We start from the raw sequence: 23,735 nt of genomic DNA on the forward strand, positions 1-23,735 counted from the left end.
AGGGCCCAGACCCCTAGAATTCCTTTTACTTTTTACTTAGATATCTATAGATGTTCAGTTACCATTACTATAAAATGCATATTTTCACATCTAAGAATTATAAGAGATGAGCAATAAAATGTTTCTTTACTGCAGTCTTCCAGAAAATAGTCTAGACTCTTGTCTTCAAGCCCATAAACATGACACAGGAAGGCATAGTAAGGAGAGTAAGAAGAGAGAAAATACTTTTAACACATTAAGTAGAATAGCCAAGACACCAAGTCAGGACTGTAGTGTTTACAAACACCTGTCTGCAGGTATTCATGAACAAGGCAGACAGTGTGCATGCAGAGGCTATGCAAATAGAATGCAGATTTTATTTGTAACAGCTAAGGTCAAGTTAAGTCTATTAAATGAAAGAGTGTTTGAAAGCTGTATGGTGCTCCTTGCAGTCTTAATCTCAGGCAAGTTCCTCCCTGCAATGTTTGTCCAAGAATACACTACTAAGGATAACAGTCATTGACAATGACTTGTCTTTTCTGTCTCAGATCATCAAATTATAAATGAGATGGCCCTGAGAGGGACAGCATGAGAACTATTATACTAACAATGACAGAGAAAAGATTTTGGCTATGACTACCAGAGGTTGATGTAAAATAATTTTAAGATTTGCAGTACATGTATTTTCTTTAAATAAATTCCTAGAACATTGTAATTCATTACACAGAGATTTCCACCTTTAGGAAAGAATTATTTAATTTTTTTTATGCATACCTATACAGACTGGTGGGTTTGGCTGCCAGAAATACCGATTTTCGACCTGAATGCAGGTTATTCTCTCATCTCCTTGAAGTTCATAGCCAGGGTCACACTGAAAAATGACAGTGTCTCCAGGTTCTCTTCCATCACCATTTCTAGTTCCATTCATGGGGACACCAGGATCACGACAGGCAGTCGCTACAGAACCTAGCAGCACAGTGAAAAAATATAAATACATTTTTGAAAAAAAAGTAATTTTTTTCCATTTTGTTACATTTTTCTAATCAGGAATCTCTGCAAATTCAAAATTTTCTTAATAATTTAAAATATTGAGAAATCATCCAACAATCTAACAATCTGCTGCTTTTCTACTATTGATTTTTTCTATCTCCTTTACTTATTAAGAGTGTCTAATTTTTCTTTTAGTTATTTTTTTTAATTCTTTGAAGCACTGCAGTATGCAAAAAGGAAAGGAGGAGATTTCTTATTACCTTGGACACTTAGTACTTTTAACTTAGAGCAATTTTTAATATTAATAAAATTAAAAGCAGATTAAGGTCTTCAGATTTTCTGATTAAGGTATGCTTGTATACATCTTCCAATCTCCACAATTCTATAGTTCATAAATATATCTATGGTGTAACATTTAGCTGTGATCTTGGAAGGAAATTTTACTGATCACCCATATCTATACCCTTGCACATGACCTATCTACAACACTAGACTTTTGTAGTAATAATAAAGAAATCACTACAAAAAATACACATGGATTTAGTCTGAGACAATGTACAGATATATACAATACATGAGTATGGATTATTATTAAGATAAAATACAATCAAAATGATTATAAAAAGTATAAAAAATTAAAGATATTTTCCTCTTTATCACATAATAAAATATATTATGCACAAAAACATGTAAGCTTAAGCAAAAAGTAAGTACATCAATATTATTTCAGTAAATATTATTTCCTACTAGCATTATGGAACTGAAACATGTTATATCTATTACAAATAAATACCAAATGTCAGACTTGCCTGTGGAACTAGTCCCACTGAGCTCAGCAACCTGTGTAACATAAACACAAAGTGGCAGTACTGAGATTTAATTCAGTTGCCCTCTTTCTGGGAAGGTAATACCAGCAGACAGCAATCTATTAATCCAAAAGGTGTCTGGGTTTTGTATTTACAATATTTTTAAGAGCACATTTTGGCTTAAACTGTATTTCTCTAAAAAAAAAAAAACCTCCAGGGACCTTCCTTTCCAAGACGTACTTAATAAAAATATAATTGGTGCTATACAGTTATTGGGATTTTTATGGGGTTCTTTTTAATCATAGGAAGTATTGACTACAGGGAAAAAAATCCCCAAAAATAAATTCTCACAAAAAAATCAAGCATGAACAGAAGGAGGGGGAAAATTTTCCTTCTTAGTCCTCAAATACTAAATACATATTTCTTTTAAATATTTCATAATAAATGAATATAGTTGTTTTTTTTATAGGGTCATGCAATTTTTGAAAACTTCTGCTTTAGACACTACCATGAATCCTGTTTGTATCTTTAAATATGTTGCTGGGTTTAAACTTAGAAAAAAAATATTACTGAAATATTAAATTACTAAATTCACTGTGTTTTGCCCACTCTAATATTATCTGCCTTGAATTTTGCCATAAACAAGAAAAACAGTTCTCTGTTTTATCTAAAATGCAATTCCAGAAGAATGGGGGCTGATTCTTACTCAGAATTTGCAATCAGTCTTGAAGGGCCAAAGAGAGAATGTTGGCATGAAACTTGTTATCTCTTTTAATCATATTGCTCTTACTACATTGCATCATTGTGTAAAAAAATTTGATATGGCTGAAAAAGACATGAAGGGGCCACAAAGGAATTTCTCATACAATCTCTTTGGGTATTTTAATCACTTATTAATATTTATGAAATTTAATTTTATAAGATGAGATCTGTGTGCCAAACTTATCACCTTAACCCTTATTTGCCTTATATAGCAGTCATCTTGCATGCCTGCTCAACCCACCTCCTGGTCTTTTGGCTTCGTAGCCAAATGGATTAAGCATGGATTGGATAAGTGGAGTATGAAATGAATGGAAAACAGGCTGGTGTGCCAGGTTCAAAGAGTGCCCATGATCCAAAACCTAGGCAGGAGCTGATTAGCAGCAGTGTCCCTCAGGAGTGGTTGTTGACTTTGATATTCATTAAAGATGGGAACAATGAGACAAAGTTAGCTTTTGGCAAGTTTCCAGTCACTGGCTGATCAGTTGATATGCTCTAGTGCAGGGATGTTATTTAGGGAGGTCTCAGTAGGCTGGAGAAAAAGCCTAAGACAAACTTCAGGAGGTTCTAAAATGGAAATTCATAAGGGATAAATGAATCCCAAGAAACAATTTACCAAAAAGCAGCACTACGGAAAAGGAATAGAGAAGACAAAACCTCTTATAGGAAGCATGAGTGCAGCAAAAGTACAAAGATAGCAATCAGAAGATGCAATAAGCAAAACTCCAGATGTATAAAGGAAAACACTGTTTCGCTTCAAGTGTGATCAAACATTCTATTTTTTTTTTTTTTTTTTTTTTTGAGGGGGGTGTTTTTTTAAGGAAAACCCTGTTTCGCTTCAAGTGTGATCAAACATTTTTTTTTTTTTTTTTTTTTTTTTGCAGAGGGGTTGTTATCTGTTTGACTCTTTCGTGACCAGGCAATTGGACTAGAGGTCTTCAGAGGTACTTTCCAAATTTACTATTTTATCAATATTTTTAAACTTTGCAAATTCACACTAAATACACACAGATCTAATTTAAAAATAAAACCACTGCTTTAAGACTGGTTTTTGCATTAGAACACTAGAATGCAAAAGAGAGCTTCTCTGCTCCCACTATGTCATCATCTGGGTTTCAGATTTTTTTAGGAGATAATGTCTACAAGTGTAATTCTCATTTTTTTCAGAGTTTGCTCAGCATTCTGAAAGGCTCTATTAAAAGTATGAAATCTAACTGAAGGGTTTATGAACTGGTTTGATAGACCAGGTGAGCTTCTCAACAGGCTGATAAAAATTTTATTCTGAATGAACAGGATGTAAGAAAGGGAAAGAATGCAGCATGCCATTAAAAGTACTGAATATACTTTGATATATCATAAATAAATAATCATTTATTAGTCTAGATTTGCATAAAATCTGTGGGAAATTTTGCTTCTATCTTCTCTTTAAAGTGCTACCTAAAGAAAGAGAGAAAAATAACCTTCATAATACAGCTACTACCTGATATGTGATTTATTTATTCATGTAGTTGCATGACATTATCGTAAATATCATCATCAGGATACTAAAACAGTGCCGAGTTCTTAGTGAAAGCACACTGTAGAGCTATAAAGTGACTAACTTGGAGCACTTAGTACAATTTTTCATAATGTGGTAGGGTGGTAGGATAAAAATAGGTAATAGCCTTAGATATGCATACTGGACAATTCAAATATATATACAAGGTTTTGAAACATCATTTGCTCTAATTTTTTAATTTGTATCTATATAACAATCTGCTTTTTTTTTACTTGAAAAGAAGAAGTCCAGTATTTTGTGTCCTTCACCTCCATTTCAATGTATACACATACCTCCATGGAGCATCTCAAAAACTAGAACTGAGAGATTTAGATACCGAATTTCAGCTATTATTTTATTTTTATGGTAATTTTAAATGGTGGTAAAGGCCTATGTGTATAATTTATGGTAGAATTTAATATATATGCATATATATATATATATATATATATATACACACACGTTAGTTTATTTGTTTTTCTTGCATGTCACCATACTTTGTGCTGGAAACAAGTGAGCATTACAGAATTCCTAAAAATGACTGTTTCCTTAATCTTCTTTTTTTTTCCCTGTCTAATTCATTTTAAAGAGAATAAACCAGGAGAAGGTGTCCAGAGTTCCACAACTACAGTGAGATTAAAACACAAATAAATTATTCCTTCATGCTATTTCTGAACACCATATATCTTGCTTTGTAAGCACACAACTAAATCAACTTGCTTAATTAGGAGTGGGATTAATTTAACTCAATCTTGGCCATGCAAAAGTCAGGTGTCTTATTAATAAGCTTGTTCCCCAGATTCCCTTTACAATCAGTATCACAAAGGAGAAACATTTACTTAAGATCAACACTTAACATTCTCATCCACTGGAATGGAGGGAAACACATGAATTTTTTTCAGCTGAGATAGAAAGCTGTATTCATAATTTATCTTAAATGAGTAGTCTCTATTTTAAGACTAAATCTGTTGGTAAATTCTATTTTTACTTGCTTGTTGTCATATATTTACCTCAAAGAGGAGGTGGAATTTTTTTTTATAACTACATTTGTCAGAAGGATAATTCTTAAACACATAAATATCTTTTTTTTTGGGGGGGGTGGAAATTAAAAATAGTTATGTAAGAAGGAGACTGGAGAAAGAATATCTCATACTGTTGGCAATTATAGAATTAATGCATTTCTGGAGAGTTAACATATATTCCCCATATATTGAAACTGAATTTCTTAATCACAGTTTTCTGTCATGTCTGCTGTAGCCATAAGGGTTTTTCATGCACCTGACGCTAGCCCATCATTACTGCTGTTAAAAGCTGTGTACATTTGCAGATTTTTTTTTTATTTCAGAGAGGCTATCTGTGTGTTCTGCCCTCCATTTTCAACTCTGTTTGACTCTTTAATCAGTTTATTTTTTAGTATTTCTTTTCATTACATACCTTCAGCCTATTTTTTTCTCTTTTTTTTTGTGCCAATACTATTTATGAACTGTATATTCCAGTACAAGAAGTGGGGTTTTTTTTCTGTTATATATTCAGGCAGCTCAATCACTGAGATTATCTCATCATTCCCCATGAAAAATTGGTGGAGTAAGCAAAAATTCTGGGAATGATGCCTTTAATAGTTTACCTGCAATGCAATCTTGAAGGCATTCTGCAAAATAAAGAGTGGGCTACCAGAATTCCCCATAAATTCATGTATAAGCACTAAAGTTCTTTGTGATGCATTAGAGTTGATAAAGTAAGAAAAGAATACCTCATGTTTTATTATTTTACAATAACTGGAAATTCAGAGTTTAGAAAATATTGTCTTGAATAACTAATAATCTGTGATTTGTAAATCTAATCCATTAAATTCCTATTAAAAACATTTTTTATGGGAAATGGACAAACCTCAGATGTGTCTGTTACCTAATTTATGCAGCATAACAGGTGCAAGAATGACTCTGTGTGTAATACAAACCTGTGAGTGATCATCTGAGAGCTTTTTTCCCTAACGAAGAGAGAGAAATTCAGAAACCTATTTTATTTTTTCTCTTGGCACTGCTATTTCAGAGTAATCACATGCAATCAGTCAAACAGTTTGGGCTAGATAAAGAATTAAAAGACAATTCTTGATCACAAATTCCAGGATGGGGATTAATGTAGTTCATGCTCAAACTGTTCAGTAGGTGAGATTAGTGAACATAATGGATACACAGAGCTTGTATGTCTCTCTACATGGTCAGAGTCACAGAAAGTGTTTCAACATAATTATGATACACTTCTGAGCTTAGTATGTCTGAAAAATAAAACTCCAGATTGTGTTTTGCTTTGCAATGGGGCATGGTTTTGAAGGAGATGAGTTGTTTTCATTTGGATGAAGCTAAATTTGAAGATACACTACTGAGCCATGCTAGAACGAGTCTGAACTAAGAATATCTCAAAACAGTGTTGCCAGCAGTGGCTCATTACCAGCTGTTTCAATCCATGTATCAGCTCCTCTTAGTTCTTCTGTGTGGTGTGCTAACAGAAATAACTGAAGGGCCCACAAGAGAGACTTAATATCTCAGATAGCCATATAACCATATTTTCTAATTCAGACTTTGAATATGAGACCACCAATCCTCCAGAAAACAAATGCCATTGCGTAGGCAGAAGTATTTACTCTGGAAAGTTGTTTATCTTACACAGTTCCTGCTAGGTGACTTGAATGAAGTGGGGCAGAATCTTGTTTAGAATCTTGGCAGCTAAGCCATGCAAAAAATTCATTTCCCTTCCACTCAAAACTTGTTTGAATATTTCCTAAGAGCATTCACAGAAACAGATTCATATGTTTTGAGCAGTGGAGATGAGGGAGATGATCCTAAATCATCTCTTTATGAGCTGTACAATACTGTGCAAATGCTCCTACAGAGCCACAGAAACCATTAAATCAGCATTCAATCATACCCAGAAAAGATGTAAACACAGATCTATCTACAAGAGTATTTTATGTGGGGTATATTAAAAAAAAATTAAATCCATCTTTTTAATAATAAGGAAAAAAATAAAATATTTTGAATATTTAATCAATAAATCAGATAATTAATTATTCTAAATGGATTATTCCTGCTTCAAAAGCAGTAAGTTACTACCATGGTCAAAAAGTTTTTGATAGTACATAAGCCCAGGCAATTTAACAGGTGACTGAAATGTTCTAAAAGCACAGCTCTAATTTCATGGAGGAAAGATATCTTGAAACATAGCATTAAAAGTTGGACAAGGTTTTAAGAGAGTCCACTGACTCTGGAAACAATATAATAAATGTCTCGAGATTTTTTGGTGTTAACAGTGATTTCTAAATTTGACATCTTAATGCATGCCAAGTCAAATATAATTAAAGAGTCTGAATCCCAAGCCTGGAGAATTAAGGAAAAATAAATCTTGTTTTCTTTTTCTTTTTTTCTCTTTTATTTTTTTTCTTTTACCAGAGCCCACAGTCATGTCAGCAGCATCAAGCCTTCCAAATTTCAAACCATTCATAACACAAATCATGTCCAAAATATTATTAAAAACTTATTTAAACCAACATATTCTTCCAAACTCTTATCCCTTTAAATAAAGGCTTTCTAGTATTGCTGGTCTTTTAAACACACATCAGCCTGAAGCAAGCCTGACTGCACCTTCAAAATTCAAACTGTCCCAGGACCCACATAATAGCTTTAACCATATGGACACTGCAGTCTCCCTGACTCTCTAATGCAGTTTGAGAACCAGGTAAACCTGGTATTTGCTATTTTAAATCCAACCTTCCACATAACTTTTCTTGAAAATGAAAGAATAAAGTATCTACAGCATTTCCATGCACTTCTACCAACAGAAGCAGTGCTGATAGCATTTCTTTAATCTATTTTTAACTTTTCTTTCTGCTATTGATCTAACAGAGATTTAGAAGCATGGTCATTGTAATTCTTAAGTAAATTCTAACCACAGACTCCATTTGTTGATTTTGCATGACTTCATGGATTCTATCTAAGTTTGTCAGTTATTGTTTGAAGATTAAAATGGGAAAATATTAGGAGTAAATCAAAGAATCGGAATTCCATTTGGGACAACATATCCCTTCAACAAAGAAGTTTAACATCTTGCATAACCAGGGTTTTCTCAGTTATATAGGCAGGTCTCTGTGTTAAGGAAACTTCTTCATCCAACCATCCTGACTAATTCTGGCAGTCACACTTGCACAACCAAAGCTTGGAACAAGACTCCTTCACAGCTAACCCACCCCACACTCATGGCTAGAACTAGTTTCCTCACCAGCTTGACCCCATCTCAGACAGCAACTGAACTTGTTTTAAAACTCTTGTTTACACTGTAACCTGGTATAGTCTCTGTTTTGAGGGAGTGGGTGGGGATGGTAAATGGGGAAAGAGGGCAACAGAGGTCATGAAGGTTTCCCTTAAGAGTCCTTATCTGATTTTACTATCAAATAGGTTAGGATTATAGATAGGCTATCAGAATTGATAGGTTATGGATCATGCTACTAGATTCGTTCTTAGGGAGATAACTGACATCGGTTTAATGTGACAACATAGTTTTACTTTTTCTTATTGTTTTGGTTTTGGTCAATATATACTAGTTAAAACCATCCAAAGCACTACACTTCCCTTACCATGTCTTATTGGAAACTTTAAGAGCTATATATCTCCAGTTCATAAGTAATAATCTTTTTTCTATTCATATGAACTCCCCAGTTTGGAACAGGTATTATTTCTTAAGTATTTGCTCAGAGCTTTGGCAATGAGTATGAACCTCAGGCCCAAATAAATAAATTGACATATGATTGCAGATAATTTCTGAAACTCAGTAGAAAATGGATACTGTGACAATATCTAATCATGCTGGCAATGCATTCCATCTGGGAAGAAGTATTTTGAAAATCTTAATTCCATTTAGATTGTATGTTTAGGGCTTGGGGTTTTTTGGAACCTTTTGATTCTTTTAAGATTTTTTTACTATGCCAGACCATATATTCCTTTATGTATAAATGTGAATACAGTGAGATAGAAATAGCTTCTCAAAAAGAAGAAATTATGAGTACCTGGGACTACACACAAGGGCTGCTCATGCAGTGAAAAATCTTACCAATGGTAATTCAGTTCTCAATAGCATTTCTATTGAAAATATTCAGATGGTTTGACATAAAATGCATGTGTTTCATTTGTTGGTCTGCAGAATAGTGTGCAACCTGTTTTGTTGCAACTGTTAAAAATATGGTTATACAACAGAGAACAACACTTCTGGTTTGCCTTCTCTTTTAACTGAAATCTTCTGAAGAGAGGGAGATAATGATCCTACGTTTAAAGTAAAATTTTTTGTCTTTTAGTTTCACAAATTGTATATATGCATCATAGATTTAAAGTTTCAAAACACCACAAATATTTTGATATTTCTCAAAGATATGGCCAAATCTTTAATCTGTCTAAATTTTTTACTTTTGTTAAATTTTTCCAATAATTCTTTTAATTTGTTTGCTTTGGTTGGGCTGTGGCGGGGAGGGTGTACTATTGCAGCCGTGGGGGTTTGACGTTTAGTCTCTCCCTCACTGTGACAATGGGGGTTTGAAGATTGTATATTTAGTCCCTGACTAAAGTTGTTTACCACCTGTCTACCTGCCTTTTCTCCATAGCAGTTATGATCATTCCAGATTTTTCCCTGTATATCCTCAAAAATCCTGCCCCTGCATCTTGTCTGTCATAATTTGTTACACCCATTTATCCAGAAAATTTGCTGTCAGTTATGATATTTCCTTTCTGCCGTTGGTATGTAACTTTCCCGCTCCATGTTATATTTACATTTGTCCCCCCAGACCCCTCCTATCCAGCCACTGATTCGTTAGATGATCTCCTCCTGGGAACCCACTGCCCCTCCATAAAAACCGCTATTTTTCTCTGTTTCCCATACTTTGTCACTGCCCCCTCTTCGAGCCATGCAGCTTCTGTGTCCCACCCACACCCATGTGGTGCTGTGGTTTGCAGCCTTGGCGCCATCCTCCACCATGAGAAAGAAGAACACCGCACGTGGTGCGTCATCAGCTGCCCATTCGTGCCATTCTCTGCCATGGGAAAGAACACCCACATGTGCTGCCGCTGCCCACACGGCACTGTCACACCCATGTGGTGTCGTGTCACCTGCCTCGCTTCAGCGCCACTCCTGCACAGGAAAGAAATAAAGCAGCTCGAAGAAGCAAGCAAAGAGTCCTTCCTTTTTCCTTTACTCTGATCCTTCAATGTGCGTCTGCATTCATCGGCCGTTCCTGGTGGTCCAGGAACCCAGCCAGTGGCCAAAGCGCGATCCTGCCTGCTGGCGGATGAGGCTGGGCGTGGCCACTCCTGGCATGTGTGCTGATTGTCTCTCCCACGATCGGGACACAATGTCATACTATAATAGATAAGTTTGACATTGATGCAGAATTGGCCTCATAAATTGGTGATATTCTGTCCTTACACTTGAATATCATTACCATCATTACCTTGCTCTTTGCTAAGACAATGATTTTTTTTCTATTGAAGAAAGTATTATACTATAGTCACTTGAAAAATTTGAAGAACACTGTCAAAGAATAGCTTCTGGTTTTTTAGCATTATATAGATTACATCTTACCAAAACAACAAAAGATTTTATATGTCTATTTTTGGCAATATTTTAAAATTAATCTATGTAAATGAATTATATCTCAGACTGCATGTCAGACTATGTCCACCCTATAATTGAAGACCCCAGCCCACAAATAACTTTTTCCACATTCATACACATAGGACCAAAAAACAAGCATTCATCAGTCAAGAGACTTTTCTCTGTCTGTCAGTTATGAGATCAGGCAGATTACTGGAATGCTGTTAAGAAAAAATAAAATTTCCTTGACAAAAAAATATCAGCAAAATCTCCCTTTTATATTACTAAAAATACAGGTGTTAGAACAGTGGGTGCTGCTGCCTATTATCTGTTCCCAACAAACCTCTCCTGTTGAAAAGCAAGTTGAGTTAACATTCAGGCAAGGCAGTTAAACCTCCACTCAACACTCACTGCAACTGGCTCAGTGACAGAGGAAAGAAAGGCTCTTTTGCAAGGTTTTATTCTGTTAGGTTAAGGGAAACCCAGAGAGAAAGAGAGGACAACCACACGGAGCAGGCATCTTAAGGGGAAGAGCTGGGGATGGAGCTAAGGGCTGGGCAGAGGGGACTGGCCACCAGGGGAAGGGGAGTGGCCACCAGCGATGCCAAGCCAGTCAGGGGACAGGGGAAGGAGAAGCCAGAGGAAGTTGCCACAGAAAAGTCTGTTTGGGAGTCTGCTCTTTCCCCACCACAAAAGCACCTACTCTGTGGTAAGTAGTTACTGCATTTCCAGGGCGGAGGGCTCAGGAATTGGTGGAGGCAGGAGAGTTGATGGGGTACTACATATTACCATGTTACAAAATGGCTATCTCTGGCCAGAAATGGGGTAAAAGGGAAAGCAGGAATAGATATTAAGTCAACTTTATTGTAGGACAGTGTTTATGTTACACTGATGGTTGAACTTGATGATCTTAAAAGTCTTTTCCAACATTAATGATTCTATTACATATATATATATATATATATATATATATATAAACGCCATTCTCTAAAATTATTACTTCTCTCTAGGTATATCTCTCTGATGTCCAGCCAATTACAAGCTTGCAATAAAACCTCCGAAACTCCTTCCTTTCCTTTGGTGAGGATTGTATACAATAGAATATGCACTTTTTTTACACTCATTAGCTAAAACATTAAAGATTTTCAACTGAGAGGAAGACCTTAGAGAAACAAAAGATAAGTCTCAAAATAGTTGTCCCTCCCATACATTTGTGAACTCTACTGTAATTTGAATGCAGAAACAAGGTAACAGTCCTGAAGTTGCAGGAAAGATCCCACCACATGTGCATGTGGATGTACCTATAAAGGATGGCGCATGAATTATAAACAAAGGAAACGAACAATACTGAAAATTATGAACAGAATATCTGTCTGCAAAGTAGCATTAACCAGAATGAATGAAAACCAGAATTTCACAGTGACAACAGAGAGCAGAATAACTATGGCATCTAATATATCCCCCACTGGGAAGTGGCTTCCCCAGTCATGTGGTTGAATGTCAATTCCACTTTTTTTTCGGTGTTTTATATCAAATACTTAGCAAGATACCATTTTGGATAATTCTGCAAAAGCAGCTTAATATACTATTTTTCTAGGTACAGAACTTTTGCAAAAAGTTGAACTCCATGTACATTTAAAGATGTGTAGCATGTCAGCTGTGTGAGGTTTCGTAAAAATAAATCACATAAGCCTCAAATGATGGATTCCTCAGTCCCACAGTATTTTGCTTGATGTTCTATATAAGATTGCAAATATGGACTGATGAATAATCAATCTCGCATATGAATGCAGAGACTAATTTTCATGGTGAAATCTTCACAAGATAAAGGGTTTGGGTTATGTTTCTTTGTATGTAGAAGACAAAACATGATAAGGCTTGGTCCCTTGCAGTTTTGTTCACTTATTGGTAGCGAAAGAAGTACAAAAGAAGGAAGGCTTAATTGAGATTATACTCCTTATCCAGTCAATGGAGTCACATAATTTTGGTCCAAAAGGAGCATAAAGAGGCAAACTATATTATTAAGCATAGGTTATTTGATCATCAGTCTTCATGTAATGAGGATCATCTATCCTCATTCTATGATTTGATACTTTGAATAAAATCATACACTTGTGTATGTGGATACAGACCAAATTGTAATGCTTTTCTGTTGGTGTCACACCTAAATATTAGGAAATTACCTGGTATACAAAATAGCATAACCTGTATACTTCTGACCAATTTTTAGTGACTAATACAAAACAGAAAATAAAATGCATGTTATTAATTAAATCTTCAAAGTGTCTTAGTTGAAATAATTTCAAGGATTTATATAATTACATAAGCATTTTGCTGTCTGGTGCTCTATTTTGATCAATAGTTGACTTAGATTTCAATGAAAGACCTTGGATTACCCAAAGGAAAAAATATAAGGAAGTTAGAGAACCTTTTCTGAAATAGAAAAAAGATGTTATTTATAATATTAAGAACCACACAAGTAAAGTCTTGCACTTCCAAATTTACTTTGTTGTATAGACAATTATAAATATTTGTAATGGACTTTTTCTGCAATTAAAATAACACATTGAAACTTAAAATTTTATCTGAGAAACTTAAAGCAGAGTGTTCAATTTTATTATTCTTTAACAGAAAACATGGCTTTAGATTTTTCAGATTCAAAGAAGAGCTTTCCCACATATGAAATTGAAATATGAAATTAAAATATTAGTCTGAGACACACAACATTTGAAATTTGGAACCATATCAGCTTGATCTCTCTGAAATGCCATGTCACAAGTCAGGCAAAGTCAACTTTATATATGTAAATTTAGGACAGATGAGCAGACTTTCTGTTCATATGAGTCAAAAGGGTTTGGACAGGCTATATTGCATAGGGTTTAAAAATCAGGAATTTAAATCTCAAACATAATTAAAAGAAGTTACTTTTATGGTGACATGGCAGAGAGGAGGATTTATTTATTTATAATGTTAAAATTACTTATAATGTCACCAATTTCTTTTGATATTTCCTTTCACCATTCACTTATTAATACTACAACTCCAGGTCTCTCTAGCTACAAGTCATTACCAAGACATTTTACGTGGAAGCATTAACTCATAGTATTTGCCTGTATAAAATGCACATGTCCTCTATGATACTGAAGTAAGACATGACAGCTACTAAGTTATTGTCATTTACAAACTTGTGACAGGAATGACATTTTTGTCATTGAAAGACATAAATGGTCACTCCTTTTACTAATATCTGCTTCTTAAAAGAAAGGTAACAGCCGACAGATGAAAACAAATCTATCAAATGGTTTCTTTGTTTTTAAGCCTCTTGATGCTAAAAACAAAGCAAACCCACTCACACCCCCAAAATCAAACAAAAAAAAATCCCCAAACTAAACAAGAAAACACATACCAATACCACCCCCTATGAACCTAAAACAAAACCACTGAGCTAAATTTACAAGTGTGGACATCCACAGATATTTCCAATAGGAAAGTAGTGCTCCTGAAATCTATAAATCCAACAGATTCTGCTCAAAGTTGAAAGAAATCAGCAAGCCAGAGTATGAAAATATTTTAGATTAAAATTTCTTTTTGCTATATAATAGACACAAGGAAGAATAAACCCTTCGCTAGTGACTTCAGAAAAGTGAAGAAGCTGTTTCAGGAAGTGACCCCTATACCAGCAGTGGTAGTAAACAGCATTCTGAGAAAGAAACCTGTAAAATTCCCCATATGCATTTGCAAATCACCTTCAGTGTAAATATGTCAGAAGTAGAGATCTTTGTTATTGGAAAGCTGAAGAAAAGAAAAAAATAGAAATACAGGAAGGTGTTCATCATCAAAAGAATCCTCCTAAATGTGACTGTGGCTAATAGGTCTGTCTTTGAACAAAATAAATCCCAGCAAGAAGAAAACAACCAGAACAAACAAACAAACAAACAAACAAAAAAACCTAAAACAAAACAAAACAAAAAAACCCACAAAAAACAAACACCAAAAAGCAAGAAGAAAACAACCAGAACAAAAAAACAAACAAACAAACAAAAAAACCCAAAACAAAACAAAAAAACCCACAAAAAAACAAAAAAAAACCCCACAAAAGAAAAAAAAAAGAAAACAATTGAACACAAAACATTAAGAAGACATTGTGGCTATAAATCATGAATCTAGAAAGTTGACTTGCAAGCATTTAATTGTTGCAGTAATCAATTTTTGCAATATGATGCATTATAATTCTAGACTGGAAATTGATATTGTCAGACTTAAGCCATGCAAGCAGGTATCTGCCTCAAGTGTTCTAGGATTTTTCTATAGTATATAGAGGAAAGTAACTCCAAAGGGTTTTTCATCCAGTCTTAAAATACGGAGGAACAGCTAGCTGCAGTTTGACAGTAAATCCAAGCATTTTAAGGCATATCCAGTTATATAAGAAATACTGATAGAGCTTCTATTTACAAAACCTTCCCAATACACAAAAAATATTTACAGTTGAGTTTTGCACTGACTGCCCTATAAAGTTCAAAAAATGCTCTCTCCTGTGTGATGTTTAATTAGTCAGAAATGTGACTGTACTCTGAGATCTGAGCAGAATGTATTTTGTAATGCTGAGTGATTCAGTCGTGCAGATATTGGTGGTGAAATAATGGCCTACTAAAGATGAATACAGATCCTTCCTTTCACAAATGAAAGCTAAATGTCACCTGAAATGTTAAAAGTTAGCAGAGACAAACCTTTCCTATAATACCACAATCAAAGGCCATTGAAATCTGTGGAAAGGATGTGGTTAACTTCATCGGGATTTGATCTAAAATTACATACTTCAGACACATTAAAGTGATTAAAAATATTATTTTAAACATGCACACAATTATTATCAGCAAATGTTTTACATTTTAGTGTTCTTACTCAACTACTTCCAGCTTTCTGTCTTTTTTTTCACATCTACTACTTTCATCTTTGTGACATGAAGTGATATCAGCTGAGGAAAATGTTTCACTGTCCCTAATACTTTGGTCTGACCCTAAGAAATACAGCTCATGTCTCTGGCAAATACATTATTGTTCCCTTCACTTTCTCCTTCACTTTTCTTGAAGGTATAGTTTTCTATTTTGTGCAGAATTTACCGTTCAAAAAAAATTACTGCTGATTTAATTGGTGTTTTTCCAGTATATACTGGGCTCTTCATGCTCTGTCTCTGTCAGTTGAGAGAAATTATGGCGTAACAGGTATTTCCTGTTTGCATATTGCTTCTGGCCTTTTGTCAACTTTTCACACTTCTTTAAGGGTAGGCCTCTGGCATCTGTTCTGTGGCTACATTATATACATGCCATTCAGAGATGTTCCAAAATCTTCATATTTTTGTCTTAATGTTGAATCACCAGAGGTTCTTATTTTCCTTTTACACATATATACAAAATTTTGGAAATATTCTGCTTTATTATTCATCTTTTGCTACTTGGACTTTCAGGATTTGTGGGCTCTGTTTTCTATCAGGTTACTTCATTGATGTCTCAAAGAAGACTGCAGAAACGTAAAAGTTGTAATGTTTAAATTAAAAGATACTGTCGTGGTCATTTGCAGAGGTCCAGTACAAAAATGAAAGACATAAAGACACATTAAAAAATATTAGACCAAAATTCTGCTCTGCCTAGTGATGACATGTGATGTCATTTATTTCTTTGTTTACATTAGATGTATAAAAGAAGCTGTACTTTCACTAGCCCTGGATAATTGGTGGAAAGTAGTGAAGAACAATGAGGCTGAGTTTCCTTATTTAATCTGAAATTCATCACTTATATTTCTTCATCTGAGAGTAATGCACAATTTTGTTAAATTAAAAAAAATTATGCTTGTCAACCATAAAAACCAAAAACTACTGCTGAACCAGTATTCCTTAGTTCAGCATAAAATAAATAATTTCTTGCCTCTCTACTCTGATCTTGTGAGACCCCAGCTGGAGTATTGCATCCAGCATCATGGTCCCCAGCACAGAAAGGGCATGAGCCTGTTGGAGTGAGTCCAGAGGAGGCCACCAAGATGCTAAGACACTGCCCCTGTGAGGAAAGGCTGAGAGAATTGGGATTGTTCTGTCTGGAAAAGAGAAGGCTACAGGGAGTTGTAGTTGTGGAATTCCAGTACATGAAAGAAGCCTACATGAAACAGAGAGAGACTTGAAAAGGGCATGGAGTGGCAGGACCAGGGTCAAACTGAAACAGAGTAGGTTTACATTACATGTTAGGAAGAAATTCTTTACTGTGAGCATGGTGAGGCACTGGAACAGGCTGCCCAGAGAAGTTGTGGGTGTTCCATAACTGGCAGTGTTCAAGGCCAGGCTGGATGGAGCTCACAGCAAACTGTTCTAGGAAAAGGCGTCCCAGCCCATGGCAAGAGGGTTGGAGGGTCGGAACTGGTCTTTAAGGTCCCTTCCAACACAGACCATTCGATGATTCTGTGGTTGTTTTCTTACAGAAAGAGATTATGAATGTTTAAACCATCAAACTAGTTCTACTATTTCAGATACAAATAACCTCTTGGTTTTGGGTTTTTTTCCTCCACAAAAGGCAAGCTAACAAAAAGAAACAAAATAGACTAATTGACAATGGGCAAGAAAAATCTCATTGTGAAACTTTTTCCCTTTGGATCCTCTAAATTTTACAAAATTAATAACAACTTGCATGACTTTTAAAGGATTGATTTGGGCAGCCCTAAAGAGAAACAATTCTAATATTACTTGCTATAATACATAATATTAATTAAATATAACTTTCTTTCTACTTTTGATATAGCATTTCATTTTCTTTAGGTTTTTCCATCTACCTCTTTAATGTGGTGAAGGGTGCTATCTCACCTGCCTTTTGTATCTCTAGACAAAAATTGTTTTTCTGGTTATATTGGATGGGTTATAGAGGAGTCAAATATAAATTATACCACATTATCAGTTGTGAAAATTTTTGCTCATTAAATGACAGATGCCAAACTGTGTAAGAACAATTGATAAAATGAAATAAAAAACTGTAAAGCACTAATAGAAAGGTTTAAACCATTTTTGGAAACACATTTTTTGTTTAAAGGGTAAGAATATAATAGAGAAGAAAATAAGCATTCAAAGTCTTAAAAGGTTTGAACATAAAATGTCTGTTGTCATTGAATAACATTCCTCTTGAGGTAAAAGTGCCGATAATCCACTTAAATACTCTTACTTCACGAAATGGCAAGAGGAAAGTAAAAGTAGATACCTCCCTTGTGTGAGCTTTCTGTTGGTTAATTACAGTGCAGCTAGAGTATGAAGACACCATCTGTTTCACTCAGACAACATTTCATACTCAAAGAAAGTACATGAATACTTGGAACAAAGTTACAAAGAATTGTCCTTCTCTTTCCTCCATCTCCTCAAATATTTTTCTTTATTGGTTAGTGAGACAATATGTCATAGAGCAATAGTGTTATTCAGGTTGTGTAGCTATTTGTATACTACTTTTAAAATCTTTACTTAGGGAAAGAAAAAAAAATCGCTGTTATTCTACGGAGAATATACACCCAAACTGTGCCACATCAACAGTTTGAGAAGGGTCACTCTGATTTTCAGAATCTGGGCTAAAGACAAAGAGAAATGCTGAGGCAGTAAAATTTCACGTGTTCTTTAGTGTCATTAGAACTCAACAAACTGCAAAAGCATGGAGAAACAGACAAAAAGCCTATCAGATAAATTTCTAAACACTCTTTTCACATAAATCACTGCAACTGCATCAGTAGCTGGTTTATAACTTTACTCCCATGTACTATTCATTTTGCCTTGCAAATCCGTTCTTATTCTGCATCAATCTATTTTTCCACTCAGCTTTAATGACTGCCTAAATAAATCCAGTGGCATAATGGTCTCCCTCTCTGGCTTCAACATTAATATAAAAGCATGTCTGAGAATGGAAACACACATGTGAGAATCTCTCAAACAGGCTCTGGAAGGGGGTAAGGTTGTAAAATGGCAAAAAAACCCCCTTGGAGCCAAGAGATTAAAACCTCTATTCACATCTTCAAAAACAAGCTGATGGAGCAGAAGCATACTATCACTACAAATAAAATATTTTTCACTTTGTACTCTCATTTACAAAATTCATTCTTCCTTTAAATTACTGTATGCACATGCATGTATTTGTCATACACATAGAAAGAATAAGGGTAGGGGAAAGCAAGGGCTAATACAACTACCAAGCACAGGAAGCACAATGAGGTAAATAATGTTAACATTGAGTCTCTGTGTCAACCCATGTTAGAAATGTTGCTACCACTACACAAAATTACATTAGACTAGATCTTGCTAATCTTGAAAAAATATATATAAATTTCACTGACCAGAGGGAAAAGAAGGTCAAAATGGACCTGGCTCAATGATTTCTTCTGTTTCAGCAATAAAATGTCTAAAGGGATTTAACAACAGTTAGGCAACTGTTGAGATTTGTCATCCTGCTGCCTCTAATAAGATGATATGGCACAAGAAGGCAAAAGGGAGAAGGGCATTGCTGTTCCTGTGGAGTTCCTTCCTGTTTCATCCCATACAATCACAAAAGAAATGAAAACTCCCCACAGATGTCTCTGAAAGCAGAAACTCTTACTAATTAGAAAGGATGGAGATTTTAACATGCCTACACTACCTCCTGTCTGAAAAACACTAATCATAGTTATAAGCATTCTCGCATTGCCCCAGCTGCGCTTGAAAACCAAAACTAGCAAAGAACATGATATTTTATTGGTTTTGTTTGTTTGTTTCATTAAGATAAAAATATAGCTTTACAACAAATCTTTTAAGTCTGTGCCAATTCTTTCCCTTAAAACATCAGAAATGTCACTGATTTCAAGTGTTTCCAGCATGACAATTATCTGTGAGTGAATTATCTTACAAAATAAATTTAAAAAAATTAAATTAAGCAACTTACTTGAAAACTGTATGGCAAATCCAGATTTACTGATATAAAAATCTGTGTCAAACTGGATGGTTACTATGTTGAGTGTACTGTGAATGCCTTCAGGAATAAGGGAGCCACTAATTTCTTTGAGCAACATCTCATTCTCAGGTGGACCATCCCAAACTCGAAGAATATCATGGGATGCCTCAGTATCAAAAGCAAGAAATTGGAGGCTGAAAGAACATAATGATTTTATTGTCAATTTTAATATTACTTAACAACCTAACTTTAACAACAAAACTAAACAAGCAACAGAAAAAAGCAAACAAAATTTAACTCCAAAAGGCAGTTTTTTATAATGTTTCACACATTTATCTTTAAAGGCATGACAACCTAATACAGAAATTAATTTGAATGAAAAATACCTTTGAATATTTGAATTTGTCCACCATAAAGTAATGTATTATTTTAGCAATTCAAATAATCTATAATTATCTATACAATCTTTTCAGAAAAGCGTTTCAGTTTTTCTAAAACAATATTATATACCATATTCCCATCAAAACAAATTAACTAAAAAGAACTGTGAAAATGCAGGTTGTGTTGTTTTGTTGTTTTGTATTTTTTTAAATGTAGTCTTTCACTAAAGAGTTCTGCTGCCTCCGGAATTTCACAAAATTATAACCATTTTTAAAGCTCAGTCTTCTTTGGATTATGCTTATTAAAAAATCAACAGTTTCAACACAAACCTAAAATGCTAAAACCTGTGATCTGCACCTTAAGTTTTAAGACCCAAAAATGCTCTTTTTTTCCTCCACTCTAGATTTGGTTATTGTAGTAAAAAAAAAAAAAAAATAAAAAAAGAAAAATTGTTAAAATTGTAAGAATAATTTTCAGCACCTGACAATATTTCCTGGGTCTACTTCAATCACCCACATGCAACGCAGATTGTTGTCATAGGGAAAAGGATAGCCAGGAGACAAGATTCTTCCTGATGACTCTCCTTTAAACCGTCCTCCACATTCAGCTAATAAAAAAACAACATTATGGAATGAACTTACATCTAATCATCCAAGCAACCAATTTATATATCTACTCTTTTGTTGAACAGGTTACACAATTAAACTGACCATATGCCATAATATTTAAAAACAGCATATAAGGACTTGCATATAAGCTTTTCACTCCTTGCTTCACCTACTTACTCAATCCTAATTTCCTCTAAATGAAGATAAAAAAGAAAGCTACAATAATATTTAACTCTTGTCTTCTTATCACTCTCCTATGGGAATAATTGAGCCTGTAGGTAGCTGCAAGACTTATGAAGTTGTAGTAATATTGTAAAGAAACAGGAATTGCAAAAATACAAAATAACTTTCTATTTCATAATATCTTAATTGTTTTATTTTATTTAATCTATTTCACATAAATATAAGAGATTTTTCTAGCTTATTGATATTTATATATAAGTAAAAAAATACTAGTTTTACAATGTCTTTCCAATTAAAACTTTTTATGTTGATTATTTTCTGACATTAACTAGATTTGCATGTATTAGGACTTTCAACATGCACAAATGTTTAAGAACTGCTATCTATTTTTAACCTTAAAAGGCAATACCACTTAGATAGACTTAGATGAGATATATTTAGACAGAACTATAAGTGCCTGTGTAAATAGATCTCTACATAGATCATTTCAGATCATACACATCAGATTCTACATAGATCTAAAAATCCTTAATTTTTTTTCTTACATTCAAAAAATAAGTAAAAAATAAAATTTAAAAAAAAAAATTAGAAGAGTGTAATACCAATGCATGATGGTAGAGGATAGTCCCATGCCCTTCTTTCCCCAGTCATACACTTCAGAAGGCTACTTCCATGGAGTGTGTAACCTGGATTGCATCCATAAATGATTGTACTTCCAGCAAAATGACCTTGGTCACTGATTTTATATCCAAACTGTGGCACACCAGGGTCCTCACAATGTGACAGCTCAAAACCTGTGTGAGGAATAAAATGTTGTATTGTATGTTTTGTATGTTTACAAAATCAAACAGATAAATACATTAAAGAAATTCAGATTTTCTGGTTTTCAGTGGAAATCAATAATTTTCAAACTACATATCACAACATCTTTAGGATTTTTTCTCTGTTATTAAGCAGTCTAAGTAGGATAACTGCCTAAACACCTTTCCCAGAGCATGACCAAGCGGTGTAATAAATTAGAGTTCTGTTAAAGACAGAAAAAATCCATTACCAATATCAACAAGTTTTTTAATTTTATGATAAATTATAAACTGGAAGCTAAAGGTACTGTCCACTTACTTGTGAATAGACATTTAAAGGTTCATAAACAAAACAACAGCAGATTTATCATTATTTTGCATTGTAACAACAACGGCACAATACGACTTGTGGCATCAAAGAAAAACTTCTACTTTCATCAATCCCTACCCTAATTTTTTGTTCAGTAGTTCGTAAATTTAAGAACTACATGCAGGAATCAATGAAAATTATGATAGAGAGAACTCAAGCCAAACAACTTGGACATTTTTGAGACTTAAGAGATGTGAAGCAAGAGGAAAACAAAATAACAATGCATTTCATGGAAACAGGGAAGTATACTAACTTATGGGGAAACATAAACTGCAATTTGGGAGAAAATTTCTCTATTCCAAATCAAGTTTTCTGTTATTAACTGAGAAGCAACTTGAAATCTCACTTTGTTCCAAACCAAATAATTTTACCAATATCATGTGGCTTAGAATGTGTATAGGCAAAAAAAAAAAAAAAAAAAAAGCGCCTTTGTATCATATTGCCATTTCTATACATAGGTAATATGGGAGGAAATAAAGGCATTTTTATGTCTACTTTGTTCACCAAATCATTCATACATTATCTGTCCATCTGGTCAACAGTTGGTAGCTCTTCACAATCTCTCCTCAAATGCTGCATTACTATTTTTTATTGAAAAAAAACTCCTTTATTTGTAAATGTATTCTAAATGTTGGATAAGGCTGTTCAGCAAAAAAGGAAAAAAAAAGTATATAAAATGCTTTATCTTGGTGGTTCTTCCTTCAGCTCATTTCATGTGTGACTGAACATGTCTCAGCCTCCACAACCTCTGAGCTGAACTTTCTGCATTCCTGAACTATTGTTTCTTAGTACAGTGTGCAGTGCAGAAGCTCTGAGAGACATTAAAGTGAGTCCCAGATGAAGAACCATTTTTGATAATGCTGTCTGGACACTTATTGACCAGTTAGAATTACGTGTCTTCTAAGAAACGTTCTGACCGCACTGTGAAAAGAAGTTCAAATGTGCTTTGATCCCTGATACGTCCACATTTCTGGACAGCCTTCTTACAGACACAGAACCAAAGTCAACTTTTTAACTGATCACCCTTTCGAGGGTGAACATGTAACTCGATTGCCTAACCATGGGAACTAGCAGCATTTTTGCTGCCTTAACTGCGTGTGACCAGAGCTGGCAGAGGGCACGGTTCCTCAGCCAGGGCATGGTGGGGCAGTTTGTGTGGGACAGCACAGAGGGAGAACGCCTCTTTGAAGGGTGAAACGGGCCCAGTAGAGAGGCTTGAACTCCTCAAAACTCAGCAAAGGGGCCCTGGTTTTTGAGCATTGCACAGCTCAAGGGTGCTCATCCAACCTGCCGTCAAGGCAGAATGGTGGGCACTCCTCAGAGCACAGGCTGCAGCTCTAACTGAGAGGTCTGCACCATCTCTCCTGGTTTATGGATCCACCCAGATGGAGCTGAGATTGAGCTCTTCCTTGTATTCAATCTAAATGTGCCCTCTTTCCATTTAAAGCCAGTACCCCTCATCCTGTTATCACATGTCCTTTTAAAGAGTCCCTCTCCATGTGTCTTGTAGGCTCTCTGTAGGCACTGGAAGGTCCTAAAAGGTCTCCTCGGAGCCTTCTTTTTTCCAGGCTGAACAGCCCCAAATTTCTCAGCTTTTCTTCATAGGAGAGTTGCTCCAGGCCTCTGATCACCTCTGTTACCTTCTTCTGGACTTAATGTTTTTCTTCAGATTCTACTAATATCAACAAAAGAAGATTCATAACTCTTCAGGCTAAGAATTCTTCAGGCTAGGAAAATGTACTCTAATATGAATGTC

The 23,735-nt window shown here is 34.8% G+C and overlaps 1 protein-coding gene across 1 annotated transcript in view; it reads right to left on the reverse strand.

Annotated features, from left to right (window-relative positions):
* The window catches only part of CSMD3 (CUB and Sushi multiple domains 3), a 593,341-nt gene that overhangs the window by 178,393 nt on the left and 391,213 nt on the right, over positions 1-23,735 (reverse strand). Inside the window, exons 24-27 of the mRNA XM_039715519.1 lie at positions 21,412-21,603; positions 20,499-20,625; positions 19,629-19,831; positions 754-945 (exon numbers count right to left, since the gene is read on the reverse strand). Of these exons, the coding sequence (XP_039571453.1) occupies positions 754-945; positions 19,629-19,831; positions 20,499-20,625; positions 21,412-21,603 (714 nt within the window). The remainder of the gene's footprint in view (positions 1-753; positions 946-19,628; positions 19,832-20,498; positions 20,626-21,411; positions 21,604-23,735) is intronic.

The sequence above is a fragment of the Passer montanus genome, unplaced genomic scaffold, assembly GCF_014805655.1.
Source record: "Passer montanus isolate IOZ18808 unplaced genomic scaffold, ASM1480565v1 scaffold33, whole genome shotgun sequence".
Taxonomy (NCBI): Eukaryota; Metazoa; Chordata; class Aves; order Passeriformes; family Passeridae; genus Passer; species Passer montanus.